General features: G+C 40.4%; 1 protein-coding gene across 3 annotated transcripts in view; it reads right to left on the bottom strand.

Moving 5' to 3' along the window:
* The window catches only part of IFT56 (intraflagellar transport 56), a 116,728-nt gene that overhangs the window by 79,045 nt on the left and 20,338 nt on the right, over positions 1-17,345 (bottom strand). For all 3 annotated transcript variants that reach the window (XM_075182888.1, XM_075182887.1, XM_075182889.1), the window contains exons 5-7: positions 17,210-17,259; positions 5,114-5,259; positions 1,691-1,862 (exon numbers count right to left, since the gene is read on the bottom strand). In XM_075182888.1, the coding sequence (XP_075038989.1) occupies positions 1,691-1,862; positions 5,114-5,259; positions 17,210-17,259 (368 nt within the window). The remainder of the gene's footprint in view (positions 1-1,690; positions 1,863-5,113; positions 5,260-17,209; positions 17,260-17,345) is intronic.

The following is a 17,345-nucleotide window of genomic DNA, read 5'->3' as shown; positions in this document are numbered from 1 at the left end:
AAAGTAGGAAAAATAATTGCAGAATAGTAAGATAAAGCTGAATGTTTTTGTGTATACAGACAAAGGGGGAAATTATATTCTTTATTATAGAATAAACATAATTTACACAAGTGATCTCTGAAGGCTTAATATTTGATTGTGTGATTGAAAAAATAGCACATATTCCCATAGAAATTTACCATTCTAGAAAGTGCACTATTTTTATTTTTTAACCTCACTGTGGCCCGGAGGACAACCTTTTGAATAATGAAACACCATTGCTTGAATTACACACAGATTCATTGAAAATTCAAGTTAATTAAATTTTATATAGCGCCACTAACTCCGCAGCGGTGTACAAAGAACTCACATCAGTCCCTGCCCCATTGCAGCTTACTGTATAAATTCCCTAACAAACACACACATAAACAGAGAGACTAAGGTCAAAATTAACAGCAGTCAATTAACCTATTAGTATGCTTTTGGATTGTAGGAAGAAACCGGAGCACCTGGAGGAAACCCAAGCAAACACTGGGAGAACATACAAACTCCACACAGATAAGGCCATAGTGGGGAATCGAACTCATGACCCCAGTGCTGTGAGGTAGAAGTGCTAACCACTAAGCCACTGTGCTGCCCACAATTGCCGCACAAGTTTTACTTACAACATTATGAATGTGTATTTGTTTATTGGTTTCTCAATAGATATCCAACAGTGGATTAAATAACATTTTGGGCCTGATTCATTAAGGCACGTATCTGCTGTTTTTTGAGCGTATCATACTCAAAATCACTCTACACATGCCCAGAACCGAGAGATACGTCTGAACACAGCCCTGTCCGCTGTGTTCGAATGCAAAGGACACTTACTACGTCCTACGATTTCTGGGAGCGAATGGGGCATTTTGACGTAGTCAATTTAAAGTAGGGTCGAGCCAAACTCAAGTGCACATAGCCAAGTCCAAATCCAGCTTTGACCATCTCAAAGATTCTTGTTTTTCTGCCGTATCTCTTTTGTTTGGAAGACTACTAGCATCTGTTACCATGAAATTGATAATTTTACTGCCACTTTTAATTTTACACACCTTCTTATCACCATTATACCATTACCAATCTTACTTCATTCACTAAAACAATTTTTTTTTACTCAAATATATAAAATTATTTACCCACTTTTTTACCTTTCACCTATGTTTTTCTAGTCATTTTTAATGAACATACTTCTTTGAGCACAAACGTCAGATAACACTAAAGAAAATCACTACACAGAATTAACGTTCTAAGATCAAACGCAATAAATATCTCTTGCCTACTGGTGACTCCCCTGACATCATTAATAGGTAGTCCACAACAAGTGAATCAATGCCTGTGGAACGATCACATGAACAATAATAAAGTTTACAAACAATTGGTATGCAAGTTACAAATATATTAACTTAATCGACTATCCATCGTGGGTTTATAAGGTTTATATTGCTTAAAGAGTTTTTATAGTACTAATTGTAGCCACATATTGTTTTAATGTCATAAGTGAACTTTCTGTGAGTATTCATGAGCGAACATTAATACTATATTTTTTTATCTACAAATCAAAAGAAAAAGTCCTTTGGATATGATATTTTATGTAAAATGCCATATAAATAGATACTAAAAACTTGGCAAATTCAGCTTATCCTGCTTAGAGCAAGGGATAAAGCATGTGTATGCTTACTTCAGCTGCTTTTCCATTGTAGAGACGAAAATGATTGCAGGCCTTGAGATTCAGAGCAATGGTGCTGTCAGGAACCTGCTGTAAATATACGGCAAGGACCTCCTGAGATACATCATAATAATCAAGTTTGTAGTAGCAAAGAGCAACATAGACATTCAGAGCAAGGAAATCCCTGTAAACAAACAAAAATAAACAATTAAAACGTTTAAATATACCACACAACGCAAAAATTATCAGGGTTACTTAAAGTGCTTTTATTCGGAAAGAACATGTTACATTTCTATGTCTTCAATCATTTCTAACAGCCAGTAAGAGATCCATTACAGGAATAGAAACTACATTTAATTCTGGGTAAAAATGTTTGCGAGACTACAAGATATTCAACACATTCCTCTTGGCCCAACTTGCACCATTGCACAACAGTGTACTGAAAGGAGCTTCCTTTTCAAAAGAGACCCTAGAATCCAGAATCACGTCATCCCAATGGAGGGTAATGTCAAATCAAAATGTGCCCACTACTGATCCATTTCACGGACATCCTCGCAGAACGTCTTAACACAGTATTACCTCAATTGATCCACAATGATCAAGTGGGTTTCATATTTAGGAGGCAAGTCTGTGATAACACCAGATGGGCCATTAGCCATATCCACTCCATCAACTCAAAGAAAACTCTGGCCCTGGTGCCATCTCTCGATGCAGAGAAAGCATTTGACCATACTAGTTGGTCCTTTATGATGTAACCCCTGAGGAAGTTTGATTTTGGAGGATACTTCCTCCATGGAATTCGAACTCTATATTCATCTCCATTGGACTGGGTCTCGGTAAATGGTGTTTTACCCAGATCTTTTACCATTACTATTGGCACGAGACAGGGGAGCTAATTGTCACCTCTAGTTATTGAGCCCCTGGCAGTAAGAATCCACCCATTCTCAGATATTTAAGATGTGCAGGTCGGGATGTGTATACAGTGTGCTTATTCATTGATAATGTACTCCTTACACTGAACTCTCCCCCACACATCCTTTCCAAATCCACAATGCAGTCAGATGCTTGGATGCTAGACACTGGAAGCGTCCAGAACCCCCTTCCCGACAACAGCTTCTCAACAAAATTTGGTATCTGGAAAATCTCTGCATACTTAAGTAATACGTCTCAAAAATACACAAACGTCAGGTGTGATTGGTTCATTTATAAACAGCCAATCCCCTCATGGATACCTGTCCCAAGGTTCATTAGACCTCTTACTGCAATGTTAGCTCTGTAGGCAACCAGTTACATAAGCTAACTTGACCCCTACTGGATACAAGTGCTTCTGCTTTTTTAACAACACAAATTCACGGGGGACTTGCTCAAAATTCCCCTCTCTGCTCTCTTTCCTTATCCTACCCCTTCCCACATTGCATCCATACACATCAGATTAAGCTCTCTCTACTAGAGACAGTCATACACAAGTACATCATATGCTCAGGCTCTTGACATTACATTTACTGCTCTATTCTGTATAGAAGGGTCTCCTTTCTTGTACCTTTTTCTCACGTAATGGTTTGTTTATTTGCCAATTTGTTTGCCATCATCATTGTAATTGGCAATTGTTATATTTGTTTTTGAAAAATATAAAGTTCTGGAAAAAAAAAGAAATTGGGGAACCTGCTCTCTTAATACTGTACTATTACCTAGTATATACACACAATTGAATAACTTAATGATTAGCAAAGCAAGTGGCACATTAATTTCCTTCTTCTGAAATACCTGCCAGTTTGAATGGTCTCCCAGAAAGATCATGGTAATTTGACATTTAAGGGACACAGAACACTGTCATAAATGTAACGCTCAGTGCTCCAGTGAGGTGCTCCCACCTGACTGTCAAATGGGTCTGGTAACTGTGGGAGAATAAGCACACACAGCGAAACGCGCGTCAGCGTCTCGCTGCATGCACCTGCTGATCCACCAATAATTAGGGGTTACAAGAATTGCCACTTTGCTCTATTAAAGACAAAGATAGTTTGGAGCAAATAATAGGTAGGCAGCAAATCACCTCCCTTTATTTTCACTGACAGAGGCAATAACTGTGAATTAGCAGGCTAGCTAGGAATATTGGGCTCTGCTATCTCCATACATTAGCCTACTGCTATCATCCAATAACAGACATGGTATATGGACTCTTAATTTGGACAATTTTTCTGTAGGAATCGAATTGATACATATGAGAATATTTTACTTACCTTATAAGAAATATGTGTCCTTTCTATATATAATACTCCCCAAACTATATTGATTATATGGCATTTGGTGCATCCAGCTGATTTTAACCTACACATTGTTTGGTTTTTATTGCGCATATATTTTTATATATCGCTGGTTTATTAATTAAAACAATAAAAGTTAAGTTTTAACACATGTTCCATGATATCTTTACCTAGCAAATTTGAGAGCTCCAGTACACCTTACCACTCTCTATAACATTATAGATAGGATTAGATTTGTTTAATAGTGAATTAGTGGGTTTATTGCTCTCATTCACTGGTGCGATAGGTACCCCCCCCCCTTTTTCCCACTAGATAAGGATCACAAACTGTGGGAGCATGTCTGAAGGTGGATTTTAAATAAAATTATGGTTCTGATGAAAATTGGCTGCAGATCTGCATTTTAAACATTTGAATGAGAAAGCTTTCTTTGCCATTATATGAAGAAAAAAAAAAAGAGAGAGAGAGAGAAGAGACAAAGAGAGAAAAAAGAGATATATATCAGACAGGAACCCTGTAGACATTAGAACACAGACAACTTCTTGTTGTAAATCAAACGTACATTTATTGTTTGCATCACAATAAACGGCAACACTTCTTGTCAGGATGACACAAACAAGCAATATCCTTTGCTTACACCTCCTGGTGACCCTAATGCTAACTAAAAATACTCCAGCTCTCTCATAACTACCCAACTAGTTAAGCAGAAGTCACAAACATAAAACAAGCAGCACAGTCTTTTAACCCCCACCCAAACACTGCAAATCAATCATAGACTACAAATCAATAACACCCATACGGTGCACCTGCGTGTTTGTATGCTATGGTAAAGACTGCGTGGGAATTAACTCTGAAGGCAGCTTTCCCCATTCCGCTGCAGACTTCAGATTCACATAACTTCCAATTTCATGCTCTACCTTTTGACTACAGAGGGTATCATGAAGATCACAGTGTTTATGGCTGCTTTTCTGAGGTCCAGGGGGGGTGAGATGTGTGGCGATCATAAATATCATTATGAGATAGATATATATATATATATATATATATATATATATATATATATATATATATATATATATACACACACACACACACACACACACACACACACACACACATACATACACACAAACTTAATGAACAAATGCAGCATACATATTAACACACTTGCCTGTACCTGTTTTCTAGCAATATTCTCTTGTAGATATCGATCGCTTCCTGATAGTGTGATCTCATGTAGTGTATGGATGCCAGGCTCAGTTGATCCTCAATAATGTCTTGTAAGTTCTGGTGAAAGACCATCAGCTTCTTCTCATCGTTAAACTATTGTATAGAACAAAATTATTTAGTCACACACACCAGGATTTTTATCCTTGGCGATCTAAAGTCTCGGCCAGGAGTCTGGCACTTAGTTTAAAATCTGCACTATGTTTGAAACTTCTCCCCTTTATATTCCCACACTAAAGGGAATGCCATTATTTTCTAACCAAGTCTTTTACGACAGAACAGAGAAGAACACAAGCAAAATGAAAATCACACTTCCTAAAAACATTAAACTTCAAAATTTAAACAGAAAAACTCAAGCGTAAAGTAACATAAAAATAAAAATCCTGCTTTCTCTATAATTCTATGGAGTATATTGGAAGTTGGCAGACATCCCAAAGCTGTTTCTATGTAGGCTCACAAAATGCAATGCAAAACACCTTCTGTCTAAAACTAGCATCATTAGATGCAAAAACAGTGACACTGTAAAACCACCTGTGGTGAAAAACAGCCATAAATGCCATGATCTTCATGATACCCTCAGCGGTGTAGCCAAGTCAAAAGGTAGAGCATGAAATTGGAAGTTATGCAAATCTGAGAAAGCATTGGTGGCTTTCCCAGATCCGAACATGCAAGTATGTATCCAAGATGTCCATGGAGACATGCTGCTTATGACAGACCTTAAAGATGCCATATTGAACCTATCTACAAGTTGGTTTAAAATGTTGAGGTTTTAAATGGGACGAAAAGAACAGTCTGTTTTATTGATTAATGACTGGCTTCCTGCAGATATAGACGTCTTGTTTTGACTTGTGGTGAAAAACCTCTGGTTGGGTATTTGAGGAGATCTATACGTCTCAGATCTACGATTCCTCTCACCCAGGAAATGAAATGGAACGGAACCACTGATCCTGAAAGAGAATTAGATGGGCTCCTACCATGACTGCCTGTCATGCCAACTGTTTTCTGAGTGTCTTGAAGCTGGTGGCTTAGCAGACTAGCTTCTTTCCGCTCTGTTGTACTCAAGGTAGCGCAGCATTGTCTTCCTAAAGTTGGACCACTTTGTTAAGGCAATAACTGTTGAGATGATGATATCCCTAGAATCACTTAAAGAGGACTTCACCTATAGCAGCCCCCTTTTTTGCTGATTGTGAATACTCGGTTTCCAACAGGGCTCGACTTGTAGTAATAAGGACTTATTATCTCTGGGTACTGCTGGGTTAAAGATGGACAGAACACTGTTGGATGGAATAGGAAAACCTGAACACCATATGGAATAGTATGTTAGAAGTAATAGCCAAGTCCAGTAAACAATCAGAGAAGCAAGATCCAAATCACAGTGCAGGTCAAAACAGAGAGGCACACACTAAGCACAGGTACAGCACAAAGGGTCAGAACAAACACAGATCGCCAGCACAGATGTACAGGAGAAGAAGAGGTATAATACAACCAGGAGAGCCAAATGAGGTGAGGTTTGGAAAACAAACCTCCTGATCACATGACCTACCTAAGGAATGTGCCTTAACACACTTGCTTTTCCTAAGGCGCAAAAGGACCAATACCTTTTATCCTTAGCTTTTGATACATTAATGGGCATAAAAGAATGCTTTTGCCCTGTGGCTTTGCTAATAATCTTATCCAGTCCCAGACCAAATAAGACATTACCCTCCAAATATTTATGGATTTGAGAGGCCTTAGGCCAACGCGTATGGTGCGCAAGGACCCATGAGGCTGAAATTCTAGCCATAATGAGCAAAGTTAACAGATATTCAAATGCCTCAAGCCTATAGCTTGACATTTTCATGTAAAATAATAATAATAATAATAATAATGTGCGCCACCCTCTCCCTTTATCAGACAGTAAAGGATGGGGTGAGGGATAGCTGTAGTGCACAAGAAAAGAGAGAATAAACCTACAAAAACAGACAAAACAGACTAACACACACTGAAGAAACAAATCCCTACCTCAAATACTATCCTGCAGAATGGTACAGAAGCGGAGAAATGGAGATGCAGGTCTGAACGTCTGTGTATTTAGGCGTGCTTTCCACTTTTAGGAAAAGAACACCAAGGAGGAGGTACTGGCAGATTAGCTCATCTGAACCACAACTTTGGTGTAAGGGCCGGTGCCTGCTGTGACTCATTGTCTGATGGCTCCAGCAACACGGGATTTCCAGTCACTAACTGTATTGGCAGTGATTAATTCCTCCCAAGGAGCCTGTCCCTCACATGGAGCGAGGGGGGCAGCAGGAGAAGGTAATGGAATGGCACCTCCTTAGCTCACTCCTTATAGCCTCGAAGGCTGTCTGACTGCCACTGACCACCACACAGTTGAAGATTGAAAAGGAAAATAAAAAATAAATTAAATAATATAACAAGCACTGCCTGTGGCAGCATAGTTCAACGTTAAAAAGAAAACTGATTTTCAAGCAGGGTGGGGATATAATTGGGGAGGAAAAGTCCTGGATGGTGCTCCACATAACCAAGGTCAAGTGTCTCCATTGGATGATGGAGAAATAATATTTACTTATATATAAAATAAAATGTTAAGTGTTACAGGTTCTGAATTAGTGCAGGTGAATAAAAACATCCACCTTGTGAGACACAGTAAGGGAATAAATGTGTGCCCTTATTGCACGCCACAGGGTAAAAATCACTTCCTCATAATTCAAGGATGGCAGGCTTCCAGAGTTCCTACTTTTAATCCAGTTTAAAAAATTCTATAGAAAAATATAGAGTAGTGTAGTTGTGTAACTTGAAAACATCACACCAGTAAATAACCTAGAAGATTAGGATACCTGAGAAGAAGATACTCACCAATGTTTTCAGATAAGTCTTAATATTATTCATTTGGGGTTATGACCACTTGTCACTGTAATGTATTTAAGTCATACAATAATAGTAGACTATATATTCGTCATCCTTTTATCTATATTATATATCTATAAGAGGAATTTTTACTCACCTTAAAATCTGTTTCTGACTCCATTGGGGGGGACACTGCAATGCATTTGGTATAGTAGGCTGATCTGGAGAACCGGCACTTTAACATTCAAACATATTGAATGGCTATCTCATCCCCTACTATGCCCCACCTCCGGGAGCCAGCCTAAGTTTTCATAAAGCCCAGAAGAGAGGGCCAACAAGCTGTAAAAATAACTAACGCAAAATGACTAGCCAACAACAAACATCCAGAGCAAGGAGAAAGCATGCAGTATCCCCAAATGGACTCAGAGAAATGGAGGGTGAGTAAAAAAAATCCTCTAGACGCTTTACTGACACTAGGGGACACTGCAATATATTGGGGACATATCAAAGCTGCCCCTAATGGAGGGACTGCTCTGGAACAGCTGTACTTAATTAACACCTTGCGCCCAAAACTAGCATCCTGAGTTGCAAAGCCCTGTAACTTGTAGAATTTGGAAAGAGTGTGGACGGACGATCACGTTGCAGCCCAACACAACTGCTCAGCCAAAGCATTGTCACGCAACACCCACGAAGCACCTTCAGCCCTGGTGGAATGAGTCTTCAAACCCACCGTACGCCCGAATATAAGCCAAGCGAATGGTGGACGTAAATCAACGAGCAATGGATTGCTTAGATGCTGGCCAACCCCGCTTGTGGGCATTAAAGAAAGTAAAAAGGTAATTTGCCTTATGAACGAAAACAGTATTGTCGACATAGCACCTGAGGACTCAGACCACGTCCAGTAGATACTAGGAGGCATCAGAAAACGAAGATGGAGAACAAAAAGTTGTAATGACAGTCTCCTGGTTTAAGTGAAACTGAGACACCACCTTCAGCATAAATGAGTATGAGTAATAATGCAAAGTACTGTTCGATCAGAGTGAAATACCAGAAAGGTGGGGGTTGCAGCACAGCACCCCAGCTCAGACACATGATGAGCAGAATAAATGTCCAGTAAAAACACCACCTTCCAGTTAAGGTATCGGAGATCAATTGAATCCATAGGCTCGATGAGTTCCTTAGTAAGAGTCCTGAGCACCAGATTAAGATCTCAGGCATATGTACAAAGGAAACCCCTTCACTTTTGAGTTTCTTTAGCACCCTTGGAAGCATGGGAAATGGAGGAAACAGGTATACAAAACTACCACTGAATCGTCATGGCATCCATGTACCCCACCATCGGATCTCTGGACTTCGAGCAAAAGAAAGAGACCTTAAAGTTCAGACATATCTCTGGCTGACCCCGATGTTGAACCAAAATTACAAAGACCTCCGCATGAAGGATTCATTCCCCAGGTGGATCCTGTTGCGGCAGAGGTAATCAGCCTATCAGTGCTACACTCCAGGGATGAATATGGCCAATATCATAGGAACATGTTATTCTGCCCAGGTCATGATTTGTGAAGTTTCCCGCATCCTCATGGCACTGCGGGTACCACCATGATAATTTAGGTAGACTACTGTCGTAGCGTTGTGTGTTTGGATTTTCAGGGGCCGACTCACCAGAAACGTCTGACCCTGAGCAAGTGCTCTGAATATTGCACGGAGTTCCAGCATATTGATGAGTAAGCAAGACTCCTGTAGAGATCGAAAGCCCTGAAACAGAGGTAACCAATGAACGCACCCCAAACAGTCTGTTGTGACCAAGGTCCACTTCCAAGATTGAAAGGACCCACCCTCACTAGATTCTCTCTGGTCAACAACCACATGAGAGTGTGACATGTGGCTGTTGACAATATAGCCAGAAGAGACATGGGGGTAAATGTATTAACCTCCGGATTCTTCAACTCTGGCGAGTTCAGCGTCTTCAGCGCTTAAATTTAAAGCGGCGCTGCCTTGTAAAGGGAGACTTCCCTTTACAAGGCAGCGCCGCTTTAAATTTAAGCACTGAAGACGCTGAACTCGCCGGAGTTGAAGAATCCGGAGGTTCATACATTTACCCCCTGGGGTCTTTTGCTGAAGTAAAAGAACCTTGTCTTCCGGGAGAAACACTTTCTGACGCACTCACTATGTCAAACTTGAGACCCAAGAAACGCATTCTTTGAGCAGGTGTCAAGGACAATTTGTGAAGATTTAGAACCCAACCGAATTGATACTGATGTTCTTCTCTGACCGCAAAGCGAAGTAGACATATGGAAACATGGAGGTAAGCGTCCTTGATATCTAGGGACGCCAGAAACTCTCTCTGTTCCATACCTGCGATCACAGATCTCAAAAACTCCATGCGAATCCCGATCCTGCTTGCTGAGCATAATATTGGATGAAAAGATCCGTCTGGGTTTGAAACCAGAAAAAGGTTGGCGTTTAACCGCAAACCTCGATCTGGACACGGAACTGGTACAATAACACCTGAGGCTAGGAGTTTTTGGATAGCCTTCTGTAGAGTCCACCACAGGTCTGCCTTCATAGGGTATCAAGAGGTTAAGAATCTTTGCAGGGGGAAAGTTACGAGGTCTATGACATAGCCTCTAATCACAATCCCCCGAACCCAGGTATCTGAGGTTGACGCTCGCCACTGGCCCTCCAATCTTAGTAGATGGGCCCCGAACACAGAATTGAGGCAAGATTTCCCATTGTACATAAGTCTTACTTGAAGGTTTGAAAGCTCTGCGTCTGCCAGAGCCCCGGGCCCTATGGAAATCTCTCCTGGAGGAGGAGTATTGACCCTTAATTGGGGCTGTCTTTGACCGTCCAAAGGGAAGAAAGGACGAAAATCTAGGCTACTTAGGTTTGGAACTAGTAACAGATAGAAAGGAACTTATCCCACATGTTGCAACCTGAATAACTTGTTTTCCAGCACTGAACCAAACCATCAAAAGGTAGGGATTCCAGCATGCATCCGGTGTCTGCATCAGCTGACCAAGACCCGGCCACAGAGAGCACCTAGCTACAATAATAAGGGCAGAATGGAGAGAAGTTACAGAAACAGCATCTAAGGATGTTCTAAGTCAGAAGCTTCTTGAACAGTCAGCCAATGTCAACAACTCAGCTCTTGGTCGGTTTTCTTGTAAACCTTTAGAAAGCTGTTCCGCCAAGGTCTGAATAGCCTTATTGACCCAAGCTGTAGCCATGATTGCTTTGAGGAAAACAAATAGTCTGTTTCTTCTGCCCTTTAAAAAGGGAAAAGCCAGAAGACACTGTATCCTCGGGTTCAGTAAATTCCAAGGTTTGTCTGACTTTCAACATTAATTTCTCCATACCCTGTAATTTGGACGTATCTGCCGCACTATAAGGATCCTCCCTTTCAGAATCTGGAATCAATTCTTCACCCTCATCTGAAAGTGCCTCACATTCTGAAAGGGGAACCGGAAGCATTTCAGGAACCAGACATCCAGTATGGGGCGGCCAGAAGGCGTTCCAACGAGGAAGCAGCCTTTGCCAGAACCTGGGTAGACTCAGCCAGAGTAAATGTCAAACCAGCCTCAGCCTGGGTAGCACCACTAGTGGATGGTACAGGCTGTAAAAGCTGAATGTGTAGTGTATTGAGAGAAGAAGAAACACCTACCTCTTTAGCCCAAATCGGTTCCTCCAAGACTGTCTGCACAGTCGGGAGCGAACACTGATCACATGACTGCCTCACACACTGCACACTGGGCATCGGTGTCAGACTGTGGACAAGATAATTTAGCATTACATTTGGTACAAGCATAGTATTGCACAGATTTTTCAAGCGGCCCCTTTAGGCTTCGAAGTCCTCTTCTCAGACATGAAGGCAGTAAAATACACAAATCTAAATATACCTGACAATATTGCAATAAAATAAGACCACATCTATTATAACAAAATTAGATACAATAAAATGGTAATTAACTATACTAAATGGTAACCCACATACTCATTAAATGAAGACAGTTAAAGAAGTACACAATATTATCTTTGTCGTGAACATAGAGAGCTTGCAGTTATTTATAACGGATAATTCATAACTGCAGTGTAAATAGGTTGTATCAAATGAATCCATAGATAAGTTAGTGTAACAGTTAAAGACGCAGAGTCGGATGTAAATGTGTTTGATGGCTTTGCACTAGAGATGAGCGCACTCGGATTTATGAAATCCGAGCCCACCCGAACGTTGCCGATCCGAGTCGGATCCGAGACAGATCCGGGTATTGGCGCCAAATTCAAATCTGAAACTGAGGCTCTGACTCATAATCCCGTTGTCGGATCTCGCGATACTCGGATCCTATAAATTTCCCGCTAGTCGCCGCCATCTTCACTCGGGCATTGATCAGGGTAGAGGGAGGGTGTGTTAGGTGGTCCTCTGTCCTGCTATATCTCGTGCTGTTCAGTTAAGTTCTGTGCTGTTCAGTTAAGTTCTGTGCTGTGCTGTGCTCAGTCCAGTGGTGCTGTGTCCTGTGCTCTGTCCTTCTGAGGTCAGTGGTGCTGCTGGGTCCTGTGCTGTGTCCTGTTCAGTCCAGTGGTGCTGTGTCCTGTGCTCTGTGCTTCTAAGGGCATAGTTATTTCCCCAATATTCCAAAGTGTTTAAAAAAATAAAAAAAAAGTTATTTAAAAAAAATACAAAAAACTAATTACATTTTTTTTTAATTACAACAAAATTTGCACAACCAATCCTGCAGTATAAGCCCATTGGTACTGCAATATTACCAAGTTCACACATTCAGCAGTAAAAGTCCAGTGGTTCTGCAATATTACAAAGTTCACACATTCTGCAGTATCAGTCCAGTGGTGCTGTGTCCTGTGCTCTGTCCTGCTGAGTTCAGTAGTGCTGCTGGATCCTGCGCTGTGTCCTGTTCAGTCCAGTGGTGCTGTGTCCTGTGCTCTGTGCTTCTAAGGGCATAGTTATTTCCCCATTATTCCCAAGTTTTTAAAAAATAAAAAAAAAGTTATATAAAAAATTAAAATTAAAAATTAAAAAAAAAAATAATTATAACCAAATTTGCAAAGCCAATCCAGCAGTATATAAGCCCATTGGAACTGCAATATTACCAAGTTCACACATTCAGCAGTAAAAGTCCAGTGGTACTGCTATTACAAAGTTCACTGATTCAGCAGTGTATAAGTCCAGTGGTACTGCTATTACAAAGTTCACTGATTCAGCAGTATAAGTCCAGTGCTACTCTCCTGTGCCGCATATAATTTTTAAAGGCTTTGCCGAGTGTGTGTGGCTTAGGGGTACGCTCTCTTGTGCTACATATAATGGAAAACCAAAATTTGGAGGATAAAGTAGGGAAAGATCAAGACCCACTTCCTCCTAATGCTAAAGCTGCTGCCACTAGTCATGACATAGACGATGAAATGCCATCAACGTCGTCTGGCAAGCCCGATGCCCAATCTCCTAGTACAGGGCATGTAAAATCCAAAAAGCCCAAGTTCTCAAAAAATAGCAAAAAGAGAAACTTAAAATCATCTGAGGAGAAACGTAAAGTTGGCAATATGCCATTTACGACACGTAGTGGCAAGGAACGGCTTAGGCCCTGGCCCGTGTTCATGACTAGTGGTCCAGCTTCACCCAAGGATCTAAGCCCTCCTCCCCCCCCTACAAAAAATTTAAGAGAGTTATGCTGTCAGCAACAACAACAAAACAGCAAAGAACTCTGCCTTATAAACAGATGACATCACAAATCCCCAAGGCGAGTCAAAGGGTGTTGTTGGTTGTGAACCCTGACCTTCCCATCACTGTACGGGAAGAGGTGACTCCATCCACCATTTGCAGCACGCCCTCTGCATATGCTGGAAGGATCACCCACAGTCCAGTTACAGATTTGGCTAATGAAGGTGTGAATGTTGTACACTGGGAGGAGGATATTGATGTAGCTGGCGCTGAGGAGGATGTTGATGATTATGATGCAGACAGATACCAAATTGCCTTTCTCAATTTCTATTTATATTCTAGATTATATAACGGCTGAAAAGTTTTCTGTTTTACTCCTAGTGGAGAGGGGATCTGATGCAGACAGATTCCAAACTGCCTTTGTCCATTTCTTTGTATATTTGAATTTCTAGTTCTACAGTCTATGCAGGCTGCTTTATTTATATTCAACTACAAGTGTAGGGCGGGGGGGCATAGATAGCCACCAAAGTAACGTGGTCCATTTAATTTCACTTTCTAGCTCCACAGTCTGTGCAGCCTGCTTTTTTTATCTTCAAAGTATTTATATTTACAAGCCTTGCAATCTAAATTAACTAGAGGTAGTGACGTGGTAGAACTCCAAAAGGCAGTTTGGAAGCCCCTGTACAAACTGGCTCTATTTTTTAACTGAGTTGTCCCCCCTCCAGTGTGTACTCGGAAAGAGTTTTTAGTGCAGTGGGGAACCTGGTCAGTGAGCGGCGAAGGAGGTTGCTTCCTCAAAACGTTGAAATAATGATGTTTATAAAAATGAATAATCAATTCCTCAATGAAGTACAGCACTGCCCTCCAGATAGTACAGAGGGACCTGTGGTTGTGGAGTCCAGCGGGGACGAATTGATAATGTGTGATGAGGAGGAAGTACACACTGTAGGGGGAGAGGAATCAGAGGTTGAGGATGAGGACGACATCTTGCCTCAGTAGAGCCTGTTTAGTCTGTACAGGGAGAGATGAATAGCTTTTTTGGTGTGGGGGCCCAAACAAACCAATCATTTCAGCCAAAGTTGTTTGGTAGGCCCTGTCGCTGAAATGATTGGTTTGTTAAAGTGTGCATGTCCTATTTCAACAACATAAGGGTGGGTGTGAGGGCCCAAGGACAATTCCATCTTGGAACTTTTTTTTTTGCATTATGTGACCAATCAACAGTCGTTTGCCATGTTCAAAAAGTAAAACCAAATTTAAACAAATTCAAGAAATTAAACCAAAAGTAAAATGCCCTGTCATAATTTAAAACAAGAGGTATTGACGTGCTCTGACTAAAACTACTGTATTGTTGTTTATATTTTATAAACACTACACTTGAAAGCTTGAGTCTTTTCTTATTATATATATTGTGGTGACCCACTCCTCTACGCAGTCCAGGTACATTTATTGGTGCGAATCATACAAGTTCAGGGTTTTTAATATATATTGTGGTGACCCACTCCTCTACGCAGTCCAGGTACATTTATTGGTGCGAATCATACAAGTTGATGGTTATCTTATTATATATATTGTGGTGACACACTCCTCTACGCAGTCCAGATACATTTATTGGTGCGAATCATACAAGTTCAGGGTTTTTAATATATATTGTGGTGACCCACTCCTCTACGCAGTCCAGGTATTTTATTCGGTGCGATTTATACCAGTTGATGGTTTTCTTATTATATTGTGGGGACCACTCCACTACACAGTCCAGAAAGATACCTCGTTGCAACGTTTTGGACTAATAACTATATTTTGAGGTGTTCAGAATACACTGTAAATTAGTGGAAATGCTTGTTATTAAATGTTATTGAGGTTAATAATAGCGTAGGAGTGAAAATAAGCCCAAAAACTTGATTTTTAAACTTTTTATGTTTTTTTCAAAAAAAATCCGAATCCAAAACCTTAAATCCGAACCGAGACCTTTCGTCAAGTGTTTTGCGAGACAAATCCGAACCCCAAAAATAATGAAAATCCGGATCCAAAACACAAAACACGAGACCTCAAAAGTCGCCGGTGCACATCCCTACTTTGAACACCCCAGTGTGAACAGATATAAGTGTCACCTGGGGGCAGTTCAAAGGACTCCCGGGGTGAGATCTAGACTATTTGTGACACGTGAATAGACTTTTATGTATCGCTCAGAATGTGGTCTGGCTCAATGAGGCCATGGGCTAATATAGCCTATATGTAATACTGTATAGACAAAAGGAATTCAGTTTTAAAATATGACACCCTCTAGAACGGGGGAGGTGTCATGTGCAAGCTAATTTTTAGGCATAAATCTGCAAATATATGTTTGTGAATTACTTCCTAGAAATAGTGTGACATGGTTCTCTTAGAAGCTGTTAGATCAATGGGTTTTGTGTATGGTAAACTACCCAGAGGGGGCTGGTAGATAAGGGTAGCACCTTATACCATCTATGGCAGGACACAAATGTGAAAGCATTTGAGCACCAGAAACTTGATTCTAAGTGAGGTATCAATTCTGTGTTTTATCCTTTTTATTTTATAAGAAACAATTGCACTATATTTGTATGTCTTTTATTATCTTTTTATCTTAAGCATTGTGGATGTATTTTCCATATTAAATTACACTTAATAAGTTCTAGTCTCTGTGTTCTTACGAATTCACGCGACAGTTTGGTCCAGACGCTACCTAATTGAAACTGTGCAAACCTTGTGGTTTATGTGAGCTCTAATTAAAGTAAATTGTGTTAGATTAATGCTAGGGAGAACCTGAAGGCTTCCTAAATAAGAGTGTCAGCTCTTGTCCGAAAAAACCTTGGTGGTGGTAATTAGTATCGCAAAGCTAGTGTGTGGCATAGATAGGGAAGGATTTAATCATTTTAGACAGACCAGGTGGTTGTTGTTTGGTTAACCCTGTGTCACATATGTATCACACAGACTCAGGTGAGTGCTGTTCGTGACAATCTTTAACAGATATTAACAGACCATTATACGCTACTCTACCCCTATTAGGGACCCAGGGTGAAGGCAGCCACCAAGCCCTTTGGAGTCATCCCTAATCTTATTAATACAGAGAAAAAAAAAAAAAAGTGAAAATAAATAAATAAATAAGTAAATAGCTAGCAAGAAACCCTTGAAGTAAAAAAACACCCTACTCCAGAGGGAACTTTGAAAAAACTGAGGATGCTTCCCAAGGGAGTAGCAAGCCATTCAAAATGTTCGAATGTTAAAGTGCCACTACTCCAATGTATCGCAGTGTCCCCTAAAACAAAGACAAACAGTATATTCTTATGTAAGACTGCAACCCCAGAAATGGCCACAGAAACCGTTTGGAGAAGAAGTCACATAGGCACAATCATGCAAAATGAAATTATCTGCACGTGTGTATGTTTCACGATTAGTAAATAACTTTTAGGGTCTGCTACAATTTTACATATACTAACCAATGAAAACTTGTTTTAAGTTAATTAATTTGTGCCCATGAAACCCATACAGGTTTTATCAGATAGTATTTTATACCTTGTGGGCCAAGTGGAAGAGCAAGCGATTCTGCAGGCGACTTTTGGGTCCTAAAAAAGAAATAAAATAATAAATTAGAAAAAAAACTGTAAAAATATATTTGCAAGATATGTACAGAAGCATATACAGTATGCTC

The sequence above is a fragment of the Mixophyes fleayi genome, chromosome 8 (genome assembly GCF_038048845.1).
Source record: "Mixophyes fleayi isolate aMixFle1 chromosome 8, aMixFle1.hap1, whole genome shotgun sequence".
Classification (NCBI taxonomy): domain Eukaryota; kingdom Metazoa; phylum Chordata; class Amphibia; order Anura; family Limnodynastidae; genus Mixophyes; species Mixophyes fleayi.
This window is presented reverse-complemented; position numbering and strand designations above follow the sequence as displayed.